Here is a 14,611-nt window from a genome sequence, read left to right on the forward strand (position 1 = left end):
CCGGTCTCTGTAAAGATCATCCCGGCCGCTACAGCAGTGCTGGATGATCTTTTAACCTGCAGAGTTCTGATGCAGGCGCACCGGTGCGCGCCCGCATCAGAACTCCCCACTGCACGCTATGAAGCTTGTGGCCGGAGCCGCTTGCTCCATAGTGTGCACTGACATTGTTTTCTGCGGCCACTATTCACTGAATAGCGTCCGCAGAAAACTGATATGTCAGTTGTTTGCGGCACCACTAGGGGTCCCGGCCTGTGCGTATACTATGTGTATACGCTCCAGCCAGGATCCCATAGACACCCGGCCAACATATTTTCTCGTATTAACCACGGCTGTTGTTGCAATCAGCAAAACGGCCGTAGAAATACGAAAAATACGTTGTGTAAACATAGCCTATGTGTGTAAAAGAACCCTTAGGGCCAGTTTACACGGAGCAAAAGCCGATTTTGCTCCGTGTGAACTGGCCCTTAGGGAGCAGTGCTGGACAAATCCCAGAAGCCAGGTAGCCAGTTTGACATGTTTTCCACATCCAAGAAAGTTCTATTTTTTGGCCACTAGAATAAAAAACATTCTTACAGTCTACAGCAATTTATAGTAAATTGGATCTTGGATCCAAATAACTGAATACATTATCTGCTTCCTGCCTGATTTGCATAGGGGCAGCTTCATTTTGGGGCAGCAACACTTTTGGCTCTTTGAAGAGCATTAGCACTTTGTGGCAATAATCTTGCTGCTGGAATATCTTTTTTTTTTTAAATGAATCTGTCTTTTATGACTGATGTATAATAGTTAAACACTGTTTGTCATTTGGTCTTTGTCTTACATATCTTTTGTTTTCCCATCAAAAACCTTTAATAAAAACTGAAAGGTAAATTAATTGCTTCCACATATTACCAAGTGCCATGCATCGAGCTGTCTGACAAATTATTTATACCAAGCATAGTACACTTATTATGCATAAAAGACTCATTTACATGGCCGCATTACACATCCGTCATATTGTACACAAAAAGATCTCTGAGTTTGCATTGTGCCTCAGACTTCGTACTGAGGAATACAAGAATTTTTTTATCTTTATAACAATTTTTACTTTTCTTCAAGTTTTCTTTGAATCTAAATGCTTTCTGCACAGTTTCTTCATTGATATAAACTGTTGGTTTTAGTGCCCATGTGACAAACTCAGGCCCTCCAGCTGTTACAAAACTAAAATTCCCATCATGTCTGGGCAGCCAAAGCTAAAACTGTGTAACTTAATTAAAGAGTCACTGTCGTATTTTTTTTTTTTTTGCAGAAATCAATAGTCCAGGCGATTTTAAGAAACTTTGTAATTGGGTTTATTAGCCAAATCTGCCATTATCTGCATGTAAAAAGCCTTTTCCCAGGTCCCCCCCTCCTTCCTCTTTTTCATCCACTCTGAAAAATCTGAAAATTGTGACTTGTTGCAGGAGACGTACCCTGTCTGCTCTAGGGAGAGGGGAGGGGGGAGGAGGAAGGAGGGAGTTAGCCGGCAGCAGAAAGCAGATAACAGAGGATTACAGGCACGGAGCTGGGTGACAGCTGTAATCTGAGCTCAGACAGGTCACTGGTGATGGTCAGTAGAGATATCCCGTGAGGGATTTGTAGATTAACTCTTTGTTGTCCTGTTTTGGTCTTTTCTTTGCGTTTTTGCCTTAACACATCTCCTCCTATGTGTAAAGATTCTCGCCAGGATTCCCTTAACTTACAGTGCACAAAAGTTTTGAATTAATCACGGGCGTTGTTGCGAATTGGCAACAATGGCCGTGATTAATTCAAAACTTACTTTGTGTAAACATTGAACACACATAAACACACACAAAACTCACTGCTAACGGCAAGACATAAACCCAATAAAGAAATGAAAATCAGTTGTCATGGTATCATAGTTGATAAGGTTTAAAACAGACAAGAGTCAATAAAGTTCAACCTCCAGAGGAAGGCAAAAACCCTTATGAGGCAGATGGCAATTGCCCCATAGCAGGGGGAAGATTTTTTTGTGCCGACTCCAAATATGGCAACCAGAATAAATGCCTGGATCAAGGGATCTACTACCTATAACTTGAAATTTTGTACAAGTATTCTACAACTTGTGGGTAAAAGTTCAAAACTGTTGTGAAACCAGAAGTCCCACCATGTCAAAACAACCTACAGTGTAAGAGGGGCAGCCATGATACTGTTACATTTCTGTTCACTCCTCCATTGGGGTCTCCATTTTGAGGGCAACTGCAGCCAATGGTAGATACCATGTAGGACACTTTGAGACATTATCAGATCCTGTGGAAATACAGTGTCTTGCAAAAGTATTGGCATTTTCGGTGTTTTTCTACCTCACATCCTGGAATTACAACAGATTTTCAGGGTTTGCATCATGTAAAGAACATGCCTACAACTTTGAACATTTTGGGGGAGATTTATCAAACATGGTGTAAAGTAAAACTGGCTCAGTTGCCCCTTGCAACCAATCAGATTCCACCTTTCATTTTCCAAAGAGTCTGTGAGGAATGAAAAGTGGAAGCTGATTGGTTGCTAGGAGCAACTGGGCCAGTTTCACTTTACACCATGTTTAATAAATCTCCCACTTTGTTTTGTTTTTAATGTGAAGAAAACAAGAAATTGGACATAAGAACATGTGTGCATAATTATTCAGCCCCTTAAAGGGGTTATCCAGCGCTACAAAAACATGGCCACTTCCCCCTACTGTTGTCTCCAGTCTGGGTGGGGTTTTGAAACTAAGTTCCATTGAAGAAAATGGAGCTTAATTGCATACCGCACCTGAACTGGAGACAACAGTAGAGGAAAAGTGGCCATGTTTTTGTAGCGCTGGATAACCCCTTTAGGGTATAAACCCACACATCGTATATGCAGCGTATTTACTGCTGCGATACGCAGCAAATACGCAGCAAACACGCAGCAAATACGCAGCAGATTAGATCTAAATAACTAAACACAGCATCAAATCTGTACCAACAAATGTGCTGCGTATTTGCTGCGTATTTGTTGCGTATCTGCTGTGTATACGGTGTGTAGGTTTGTACCCTAAAAGTCAGTTCTTTGTAAAGCCACCTTTGTAGCAATTACAGCTGCAAGTTGTTTTGGATTAGGGTCCTTTTACACAGCCCAATGTGCATATCTGTGCTGTCAGTTTCCCTTTGATATCGGCCGCATATCTTCTGTTTACACAGGGAGATGTGCGACTGATAATGATAAAGTTTAAATCCTGCTCTAAAGATGCAATGAGCGAGGATCATGTTTTTTTTTCTCCCGCTCCTCAGCTGTCACTTTTACATGGGGTGAACCTTGGCCGAAGGAGCATTTATAGCAACACTTCTGGCTGATCGGTCCATGGAAAAGGACCATAAGTCTCTTGCCACATTTTGCCACAGGGATCTTTGCCCATTCCTCAAGACAAAACAGCTTCAGCTGCTTCAAATTAAATGGTTTCCATTGGTGAACAGCCATCTTCAAGTCTGACCATAGATTCTCAAGTGAATTAAGGTCTGCGCTGTGACTAGGCCATTTCAATACATTTACATGGTTCCCCTTAAACCACTGAAGGTTATGCCTTAGGTCATTGTCCTGCTGGAAGGTGAACCTCCGTCCCAGTCTTGAATCACTGACAGAGTGAAACAGGTTTATCTCAAGAATATTCCTATATTTTGCACCATCTCTCTTCCCCTCAACTTGGATCAGTTTCACAGTCCGTTCTGCTGAAAAAGGTGTTCTTAGGTTATAACATGTGTTGGATTTGGTTCGGATATAGCATATTCCTTGGTGACCAAGGCACTTTCCCCCATACATTTGCGGAGTCACAAACCTTTTGGCAAACTCAAAATGAGCCTTCTTATCAGAGATCTGGATTTTTTTTTATAACCCAACCCTGACTTGTACTTCTCCACAACTTTGTCCCTGACTTGTTTCAAGATCTCTTTGGTCTTCGATGTGTTGTTGGGTTATCAGTGCCTATTGCTTAATTGTGTTGCAGTTTCAGGTCTTATATAAGGGTGTATATATGTATTGACTAACCATGCAACACTTAGATTGCACACAGGTAGACTTTATTTTACTAAGTGGCTATGTTCACGCAACACTTTTTTTTAGCTCTGTTTAAAATTACATCCGTCATTTTGAGACTAAAATAATGGACGTCATTAGTAGCCTCACCTCCCCTTACTGCAATGACTGGTGTTGGTACATTATTCTAGTTTATGTGGAATAATGTGCCTTTGGGTGTTGCTTAATTTAAAAGTCCATTGAATTTAATAGTAAATATGGAGAAAGAATGGTGACAAAAGAAAAACTGTGTGAACAACTAATAAAAAACAGCTGTTTGCAAAAGACAACCGAAAATAATGATCATGTTCATCATTTTGATGTCCGTGGTAAAAATGTCCATTATTCAATACATTGGACATCCGTCTTTCCATTGACTCCAATGCATTGCCATTGCAGTCAGTTAAATCACTGCAATAACGGATGTTTTTTCTCTATTTTTGATGTTGTGTGAACTTAGCCAGCAAGCGACTTCTGAAAGAAACTGGTTGCACCAGAACATTTTAAGGGCTTCATGGCAAAAGGGGTGAATATATATGCACATGACATTTTTTATTTTCTCCTAATTTTTTTAAAATATATTTTTCTCTTTTTACTTCACCAACTTAGACTATGTTTTGCAGATGCATCACACACAATTTAGATTTAAAAAGCATTCAAACTCATGTTGTAATGAAACAAAAAATGTAAAACGCCAAACGGATTCATAGTTTCCCAAGCTACTGTATGTCCCAAGACTATGGTGTCCACAAAAAGAGTATCTTATCACATTAACCTCTTAATAATGACAGGTGCCGTTATTAAAAGGGTAGAAACAGGGCTCACGAGAAGGCTGCTATTTGCCACTTCCAACTGCTGTTAGATTGGCCGTGTCGGCTTATTAACCATTTAGATACTGCTGTGAAAACTGACAGCGTATTTAAATGAAGCTGGAATACCTCAGTGTTGGTTCAGTAGTGCAGATTGGCTCCCTGCATAGAACATACTTCAGGCAGCCTGGGGCCTTTGTGGAATCGCATGAACTATTAAATTATTCCCGATCTCACACAGCAAATGGTGTAAGCCCAAAAACCGACTAAAGTTCACAATTGTAAAAATAGATTGTGAAACCAGATTTTTTTGTTTTATAACATTCAGAAAAGAGTAACAAAAAAGTTACATATGCAAGTGAGTTGCATAGATTATGGTGCAAAAATGACACCTCACACAGCCCCATACACCAACAAATAAGATTATTCAAGGACCAGAATAGTTTTCCTACTCCCCCCACTACTTTTTATCTGTTCATTATCAAGGCAAAGCCATCTACATTACAAAGGAGCAAAGCGAAGACGGGTTTGCTGTGTGCATTATACCCTATAAAGGGGGGAGGGGCCAAGAGAGATGAGTGAGCATTTTACAAATTGCTTTTAATCCAAATTTATGTAGCTAGATAACCATTATATTAATTATGTAATTTTTTAGGATCAGACTTATGCAGTGTGAATTTTGCTGATATATGACTGTATAGGAGTGTATACATAAAAGAATATGCCATGAGCAGAGATTGTCTTTTTTCGCCATTTATAATGGTAATACTGAAATCCTAAAGTGTCACAGTTGTTATAAAAAAAACTTTTTACATTTTAGAGAGACATGTCAAAAGTTTTGATCAGTTTGGGTCTGAGTGTTTAGACCCTGACTGATCGTGAGAACGAGCCAGGAGAAGTTCAACCCAACGTGATCCTCTCTTGGCTCAGTGTCACATGATGAGTCGGACTCAAAATGTAAGTTTATGAGGCTGTTTCATTTCAGGGACACACAGCGGGGAGCCAACTCTCAGAACATAGTTAGGTAAATCCCTCTTTTGTTATTCAGCAGGACAGAACAGTATATCATATTTGTTTATAGTGTGGGGTTTTCTTTTGTCTTGTTTCAAACAAGCATTTCTGGGTTATTGATACCCCTTATACATGTAGCATCTAGTCTCCACGCAGGAAGGTCTTCTATTTTCCTCTCTATACACTGATGCCAGGCCTCCTAATATGTCCCCCCTGGAATCCTTCAAATGCATAGTTGCCAACATTTGAACATTTTGTCCACGAATACTTATACTTATAAACAAACACCAAGGCATATTTTTCAAATTTACATTAACAAAAAGATACACATGCATGCATACACACACACAGCTATATACAAACATACCCACACTTATACACTTACTTACTGTAAACTCATCCGATACACTAATGTTACTGGTTAGATATTATTTCTCTTTCTCCTCTGGGGCAGCTGTATAGAGGGGTCAGGAGCTGTGAGGATAATGCAGCACAGGTCATGTAGAGGAGGGGCACAGGACACACAGAACAGTTTGCTATACCATCAGAGACAGGAGCAAGGACAGCCGCCTACAACTATCAGTTCTTACATCAAAACTTATCACACGTTCTGCACATTTACTGCTCTGCAGTAGAAAAGCATTTACATTTAACATTAACCTGGAAATAAACATGTAATTATACATTCCACATCAAGTGTTAATGCAATGGCCACCAACACTAACCCCACTGTTCTCCCACACTCCCAATACTCCCAAAAAATTTGCCCTTTGACCATTCCAAGGGTATATTTACACAGAAAGATTATCTGACAGATTATCTGCCAAAGATTTGAAGCCAAAGCCAGATACAGACTATAAACAAAGATTGGGTCATAAAGGAAAGCCTGAGATATTTACTCTTTTCAAATCTATTCCTTGCTTTGGCTTCAAATCTTTGGGAGATAATGTGTCAGATAATCTATCTGTGTATATGAACCCTAAGGCAATGATGTCGTAATTCCCCTTACTTTAGCTCACATAAAGTCTGGGCATACTAACCTGCTGGTATAGTGAAGTAGCCTAGCTCACCCTGATCAGGGTAGGCAGGACACTGCTCTGACCAGTCATTGGCTGAGCAGGGCCATTCCTGCTGGGATAATGCTTCACAGGAACTAAGTTGAAGAGGTTATGGACAGGGCCAGGAGTGTCAGAGTTGTGGGGTACTGGTGTAGGCGCATGTCGATTATTTTTTATTTTTACGCTACTCCCACCATAAAAACTCAGTGGAAAACGTGTAGTCTCAACTATGGAGCAAGTTTGGTACATGTGAATTATATCCACAGAATGCAAAAAGTTAGACACATGTCAAAAGTTTTGATTGGTCAGAATCTTAGTACTCGGACCCTGACAGTTTTCTAGAAAGAACTGTGAGAAGCGTGTGCTATTTTTTTTCCTCTGTGTCACATGATTAAAAAGGACCCCAAATTTAAGTCTATGGGACATCATAGTCATGTGCACACAAAGGGTCTCTTCCTACTCATGCTGGAGATTGGTCGGGGCATAAATACTAATGTCAATAGGTTTTAAAATGGACAGGTAAACTTTAAGGAGTTGTCCAACTTGCTTTTCTGTAAAAAAAAAAAAAAGGGTTTCATGCTGTATGCTGCTAAGGCCAGTGATTGTCTGCTGTGGTGACATAGCTATACACACTAGTTATCATTGTTTTAAACTTGCATAAAAGTCACAGCCACTAGTTCTGGTATTTGATATGGTGACCATTATTTTCTTACTAGTCACATGGAAAAAAAAAAAAAGTTGCTGTTTTTTCTCTAATGTCTAATCTCTAATGTGTATTTCATTTGCTTGGGCTTTATTTTCTTGCATCATCTGTGTATTGCATTATATTTATGGCATCATGTCTCTTATTTTTTACAGGCTGGTGCTGCACCAATGCTGGTGAATGCAGACTGTCTGGACCCAGGCTCTTCGGTGAGTGATATGAATGAAATTAGAATTTGATGTAATGCAATCTAATTATCATTCTATCCAAAGGCTAGCTAAAATGAAGGTACACGTTGTGTGGCTTTACTACTGAAGAATAGATTTCAGGCAGACAAGACATAGTGTCACTGCACAAAACCAGGCAGCGAAGGGGTTCGATGACGGGTTTTTCAGGACCTAAATGAATATCTCAAATATATCCGGCTGCCTAGACAAATCTGCCATGCTTTTATATGCAGTTCTTTCCTGTATGTTTGCATGCCTAAGGGTGCGTTCACACCTACAGGATCCGCAGCAGATCTGCAGCAGATTTAATGGCCCAGATTTGATTTGCTTTGAATCTTGAACTTCAAATCTGTGACATCAAATGTGCTGCAGATCTGCTGCAGATCCTGTACGTGTGAACGCACCCTTAGGGTAACTTCACACGTACCGGATCCGCAGCGGATTTCACGCTGCGCGTTTACAGCGAAATCCGCTGCGGATCCTGTAGTGTGAAGTTGAATGGGTCCCATACACGCAGTGGATCTGCTGCGTGTATGGGACCCGGCCCCTTTAACCCCGCCCCCGCCCGCAGCCCCGGCCGCCCGCCCGCAGCCTCGAGCATACATTACCTGCTCGGCGCCGCAGCTGTGTGCGACACTCCCGGCTCCCCTTGCTCCTTAATTCGTTGATAAGGAGCGAGGGGAGCCAGGAGCGTCGCACACAGCCGCGGCGCTGTGCAGGTCATGTATGTTTGGGGCCGAGGCTGCGGGCGGGCGGCCGGGGGGTTAAAGGGGCCGGGGCTGCGGCCGGTGGCGGGGGGTTTAAAGGGGCCAGGTCCCATACACGCAGCGGATCCGCTGTGTGTATGGGACCCATTCAGCTTCACAGTACAGGAAACTCGCAGCATGAAATCCGCTGCGGATCTGGTACGGATGAAGCTACCCTTAATGGGTATTTCAGCAAAAAAATTCTTTCAAATCAACTGGTATCAGAGATTTGTAATTTACTTCTATTGAAAAATCTCAAGTCTTTCAGTACTTATCAGCTGCTGTATGACCTGCAGGAAGTGGTGTATTCTTTCAAGGCTGACACAGTGCTCTCTGGTGAAACCTCTGTCTGTGACAGGAACTGTCCAGAGCAGTAGCTAATCCCCATAGAAAACCTCTCCTGCTCTCCAGAATGGAGGGACTACACAACTTCATGCAGAACATACAGCAGCTGATTAGTACTGGAAGACTAAATTTTTAATACACGTAAATCCAAATGCTGAAATAACTTCCTCTTCCTGCCTCCTCTCCCATCGTACCCAGCAAGCCTTAAGGTAGGCTCTAGTCTCTGCTCTGAGATCTGCCCAGTACTACCCTGTTCCCTTCCCTAGACTCCTCCCAGTGCACCAGAACCTAGCTTGAGGCTTGCTGGGGATAATGGGCAGGAAGAGGAAGTTAAGCATGTAAATGAACAGGAAACAACTGCATATAAAAGCATAGCATATTGGTGTAGATATCTGCTATACAGCTTTTTTGTTTTTTTTTTTCTGTATCAGGTATTTTTGGCCTCCAATGCAGGTGTAACACAGCTTACATGTAAACTCTTTGACAAATTGTGCACATGTAGGGCTAGTCAAGTTAAAGGAGAAGTCCGGTAAAAACTTTTATTAAAGTATATTGCCCCCCCCCCAAAAAAAAAGTTATACAAATATACACCAATATACACTTATTACTGCATCAAGGCTTCACTTCCTGGATAACATGGTGATGTCACTTCCTGGATAAAATGGTGATGTCACGACCCGACTCCCAGAGCTGTACGGGATGTGGCTGCTGGAGAAGATGATGGCAGGGGGATGCTCAGTGTCCCTCCAGTGCCCTGTGTCCCTCAGTCTCCCCCTGCCATCATCCACTCCAGCAGCCACAGCCCACACAGCCAGGGGCGTAACTAGAAATGGCTGGGCCCCATAGCAAACTTTCCAATGGGGCCCCCCACACTGTGACTGGATAACACCACCACACCAGACCTGACCAATACCACCATACCAGACCTGACCAATACCACCATACAGTGACTGCGTAACACCACCACACCAGACCTGACCAATACCACCATACCAGACCTGACCAATACCACCATACAGTGACTGCGTAACACCACCACACCAGACCTGACCAATACCACCATACCAGACCTGACCAATACCACCATACAGTGACTGCGTAACACCGCCCCACCGGACCTGACCTATACCGCCATATTGTGACTGGATAATACTCCCATACCAGACCTGACCAATACCGGAATACTGTGAGTGGATAACACAGCCATACCAGACCTAACCAATACCGCCACACTGTGACTGGATAACACTGCCACACCAGACCTGACCAATACCGTCACACTGTGACTGGATAACACTGCCATACCAGACCTGAACAATACCGCCACACTGTGACTGGGTAACACTGCCATACCAGACCTGACCAATACCGCCACACTGTAACTGGATAACACTGCCACACCAGACCTGAACAATACCGCCACACTGTGATTGGATAACACTGCCATACCAGACCTGACCAATACCGCCACACTGTGACTATATAGCGCTGCCATACCAGACACCTCCATTCTGTAACTGCCTGCCTACCAGCTTGCTACTGCACTGCATACACACACATATATATATATATATATATATATATATATATATATATATATATATATATATTTCTCCAGCCTGCTACTGTATGTATGTATGTATGTATGTATATATATATATATATATATATATATATATATATATATATATATATATATCCAGCCATATATAGCCATATGTATATATATACAGACATATACATGATGCAGCCTGGTACTGCACTGTAATATATATATATATATATTCAGCCTGGCACTACTATGCATAATGAGTTTTTTTAGTCCTACAAGAGCTGCAGTCACAGGGCTGCTTTCTATATAGACAGTGTTGGACTACAACTCCCAGTGTGGTCTGTCTGTGTCTTTGGGGGGAGGGGGGCACAGACAGCAGACAGACCACATTGGGAGTTGTAGTCCTATAATGTCACCGCTCCTGTAGAAATAAAACACACGCACACACACACCTCTTATCAGAGACAGTGTACACTTACATGAGGAGGAGGAGGGAGCTGTCACTATCTCTCCGAGGTCCGGCGGGAGAGGGCTAGGAGTCAGAGGTTATCCTACCTCACAGGATGCTCCGTGCAGCAGCTGACAGGCCAGTCTCCCTCTCTCCCCACGTACTTTTTGATGCTGCCCCCTGCTGGTGAGTGTTTGCCCTGCAGTTCTACAAACATCATTCTCCCCTGGTTAGCTAGTGTCAGGACAAACGTCCTGCAGAGCTAACCAGGGGACATCACACAGGCAGTCCCCGCAGTCCCCACTGCCGGGCCCCTTGATGAGCCGGGCCCCGTAGTAGCAGCTACTGCTGCTACGGTGGTAGTTCCGCCACTGCACACAGCTCTGGGAGTCGGGTTGTGACATCACCATTTTATCCAGGAAGTGAAGCCTTGATGCAGTAGTAAGTGCAGGGAAAAAAGCACTTTATTTGCATTTCCCGTGATAAGTGTATATTGGTGATTTGTATAACTTTTGGGAGGCAATACAATACATTAATAAAAATTGTCGCCAGACTTCTGCTTTAAATATTTTTGCAAATACAATCATTTAGTAAATGTGCCTTCTTTTTCTGATATACTGCTCTTTCCCTCCCATTAATGACAACTTGTTGCATAAGTTACTGACCACCACTCTGCTCTAAAAGCAGTTTACTGTTTGGTGGTTGGTAACCTAGACAACGAGCTGTCAACAATAGGAAGGAAAGAGCAGTCATATCAGTAGAAGGAGGAATCTTTGCTTAATAAATGCTTTTGCAAAATTATTTATCTTGACAAGACTTCCATGTATAGCTGTAATAGCTGAGATGAAAATACCCCTTTAATGTTTGTATACACAGAGTGTTAGTGATAATCTCTGTATACAAATTACCAGATATTACAATTTTTCTAGTAGATATTGGTGATTGATGCCCAAGTAGTTTAGTAACCTTGGGGAATGTCATTAAGCCTTTTTCAGTGGCCCCAAGGAGGCGCCATTCCCCCTGTCAGCTGGACCTACCTGTTCACCCAGTTTTAGGTCAAGTGTGGCCCTGGGCAAAATTTAAAAGTGGGGTCCCAAGTGCTCAGATATTGTACCACAACATATTCATAGTTAGCTACTGTCATAATTTTGACAACTCTGCTGATGTGTCGTTTCCACAGAAAATAGACACTCTGCATAGACAGTACTATATTGTGCTATTCTCTATACTGCAGAGCTTAACTGGCTGATAGGGGGGGGGGTGTAGAAACTGGCGGGTGCAGCGGAGTGGGAAAGGTAAGTATACCGCACGTTTGTGTCCCTCACAACCCCAGCAGCAGCATAGATTAGCAGGTGATATTATGGAAGTATATAGTATGCAGGGCGCACAGCACGTGATATTATGGCAGCATATAGTATACAGGGCACACAGCAGGTGATATTATGGCTGGATAATGGCACACAGCAGGTGATATGGCAGTATACGGGCACACATCAGTTGATATTATGGTGGTATGCAGTATAGGGGCACACAGCAAATGATATAGCAGTTTAAGGCACACAGAATGTGATATTATAACAGTTTATGAGCACACAGCAGGGGATATTATGGCAGAATACAATATAAGGATTAAACAGTAGGTGATATTATGTCAGTATACAAGCACACAGCAGGTGATTTTATGGCAGTATACAGGCAAATAGCAGGTTATACTATGGCAGTATACAGAATACGGACATACACAGCTGGTGATATGATGGCAGTATACAGTATGCAAGCACACAGCATTTGATAATATGGCAGTAAACAGGCAAATAGCAGGTTTTATTATGGCAGTATACAGGCACACAGTAGGTGATATTATGGCAGTATACAGAATACAGAGACACAGCTGGTGATATGATGGCAGTATACAGTGTACAAGCACACAGCATTTGATATTATGGCAGTATACAGGCACATAGCAGGTTATATTAGGGCAGTATACAGGCACTTAGCAGGTTATATTATGGCAGTATACAGTATACGGACACACAGCTAGTGATATGATGACGGTGTACAGTATATGGGCACACAAAATGTGATATTAGGGCAGTATTCAGGAACACAGCAGGTGAAATTATGGCAGTATACGGGCACATAGCAGGTTATGTTATGGCAGTATAAAGGAGGAGCTGCACTGTCGCTGAAGACATCCCCTGTACGTCCCTTACCATCCGGACATGTGCTTCAAACCCCAGAAGCTAGAGGCTTGTCAGAGCAGAGGGGGGATCTCTTAAGGAATAAGGGTGGGCCAGGAGCAAGCTGCAGCGTTTTCACAGCAAACTTTGCTGCAGCTTGCTGGCATCATAGCAGCTGCAGGGGGCCCTAGGAAATTGCCCTGCCCCCCATGCTGGCCCTGTATGCACCATGCATTCCTAGAACTCCATCCCATTCAGACAAAGCTGTACCTTGCCCTAACTCTGGGAAGTGGGTACGGATTTGGATTACGTCTTTTTTTTCCTCTGAACCCACATCGTATTACACATAGATGTCAGCCACTCTCCTTTTTTCTGGTAGCTATATGTTGCCTGTTAGCTAGATGGCTGACTAATGATATGCCCATTGCTATCACATGATCATGTCCTTTAGTCAAAAAAAGACGGTGTGTGTGTGAACCTAGCCATGAAGGTAATTTAACAATGTGCGTCAGTCGCTGTGTCTGCTGCTGATGCGAAAGTCACCTCTGTCCAAGGGGGTGACAGTATCACTTTAAGGAATTCTTCTAAAACCAAGCCTTGGTAAAATTCTGAAACCAAGTCTTTGAAGTACGCTTGGAATCCTTGTCCTGTTGAAAGTCCCAATGATGCCCAAGCTTCACTTTCCTCACAGAGGGCATGATATTTCTCCATCTTGCCTGTCACAGGCCTCAGGTTTTGTGAGAAAGCGAACAGCCCCAGAGCATCAGAGATCCACAGTCCCGGCCAGTGTCAGCTCAGACAGGCCATTCTGAAGCTGCAGCGCGCGGTGCCAGGACGCATACAGAGCACAGGAGAAGGCAGGAAGCGTGGACATGTGAAGTATTTGTGCGCCGCTATTATACGTATCAATGCATGGTCGGCAGCTGATGATTTTAGGTCTGGGCTTAAAGAAACAATCAGCCGATGATTATTTCATCATCTGATCGCTGTCTTCATTACACCGAGTGATAATCAGGCAAATAGGGCTAATTATTGCTCTGTGTAATAGGGCCCAAACACCTTACTGTGCAAATAGGAACCTCAGTACCTGCTGTCACCAAATCTTGCTGCAGGTCTTTTGCAGTTTGGTCTTTAACCTCCGTAAATCTCAATTGCAATGGGGGGTGATGGATTTTGACTGCAATTGTAAATCTATTCAGGTAGAGATAGCAGCACCTTTTGGAAAACATGGGGTGTTGATACTGTTACATTCATTTAGAGGCAAGATATGGATTACATAGGCTGTAATCCATTTGGTACTGGCTAGAGATGAGAAACAAAGGGATTACCTGGTCTTTGCTCTTAACCCCCACAAGGTCTTTGTCCTTCATTGCAGGAGGATCCTGAGGTTGAAGTCTTCTTAACAGTCACTTATTGGCAGTAGAATATTTCAGTGTATGAAATATTGAAGTCTTCTGCGCCATTCCA

General features: G+C 42.7%; 1 protein-coding gene across 2 annotated transcripts in view; it reads left to right on the forward strand.

The window, feature by feature from the left end:
- DLG3 (discs large MAGUK scaffold protein 3) overlaps positions 1–14,611 on the forward strand; it is a 150,290-nt gene that overhangs the window by 49,098 nt on the left and 86,581 nt on the right. For both annotated transcript variants that reach the window (XM_069942818.1, XM_069942811.1), the window contains exon 5: positions 7,802–7,855. In XM_069942818.1, the coding sequence (XP_069798919.1) occupies positions 7,802–7,855 (54 nt within the window). The remainder of the gene's footprint in view (positions 1–7,801; positions 7,856–14,611) is intronic.

Source organism: Dendropsophus ebraccatus, chromosome 10, assembly GCF_027789765.1.
Source record: "Dendropsophus ebraccatus isolate aDenEbr1 chromosome 10, aDenEbr1.pat, whole genome shotgun sequence".
Lineage (NCBI taxonomy): Eukaryota > Metazoa > Chordata > Amphibia > Anura > Hylidae > Dendropsophus > Dendropsophus ebraccatus.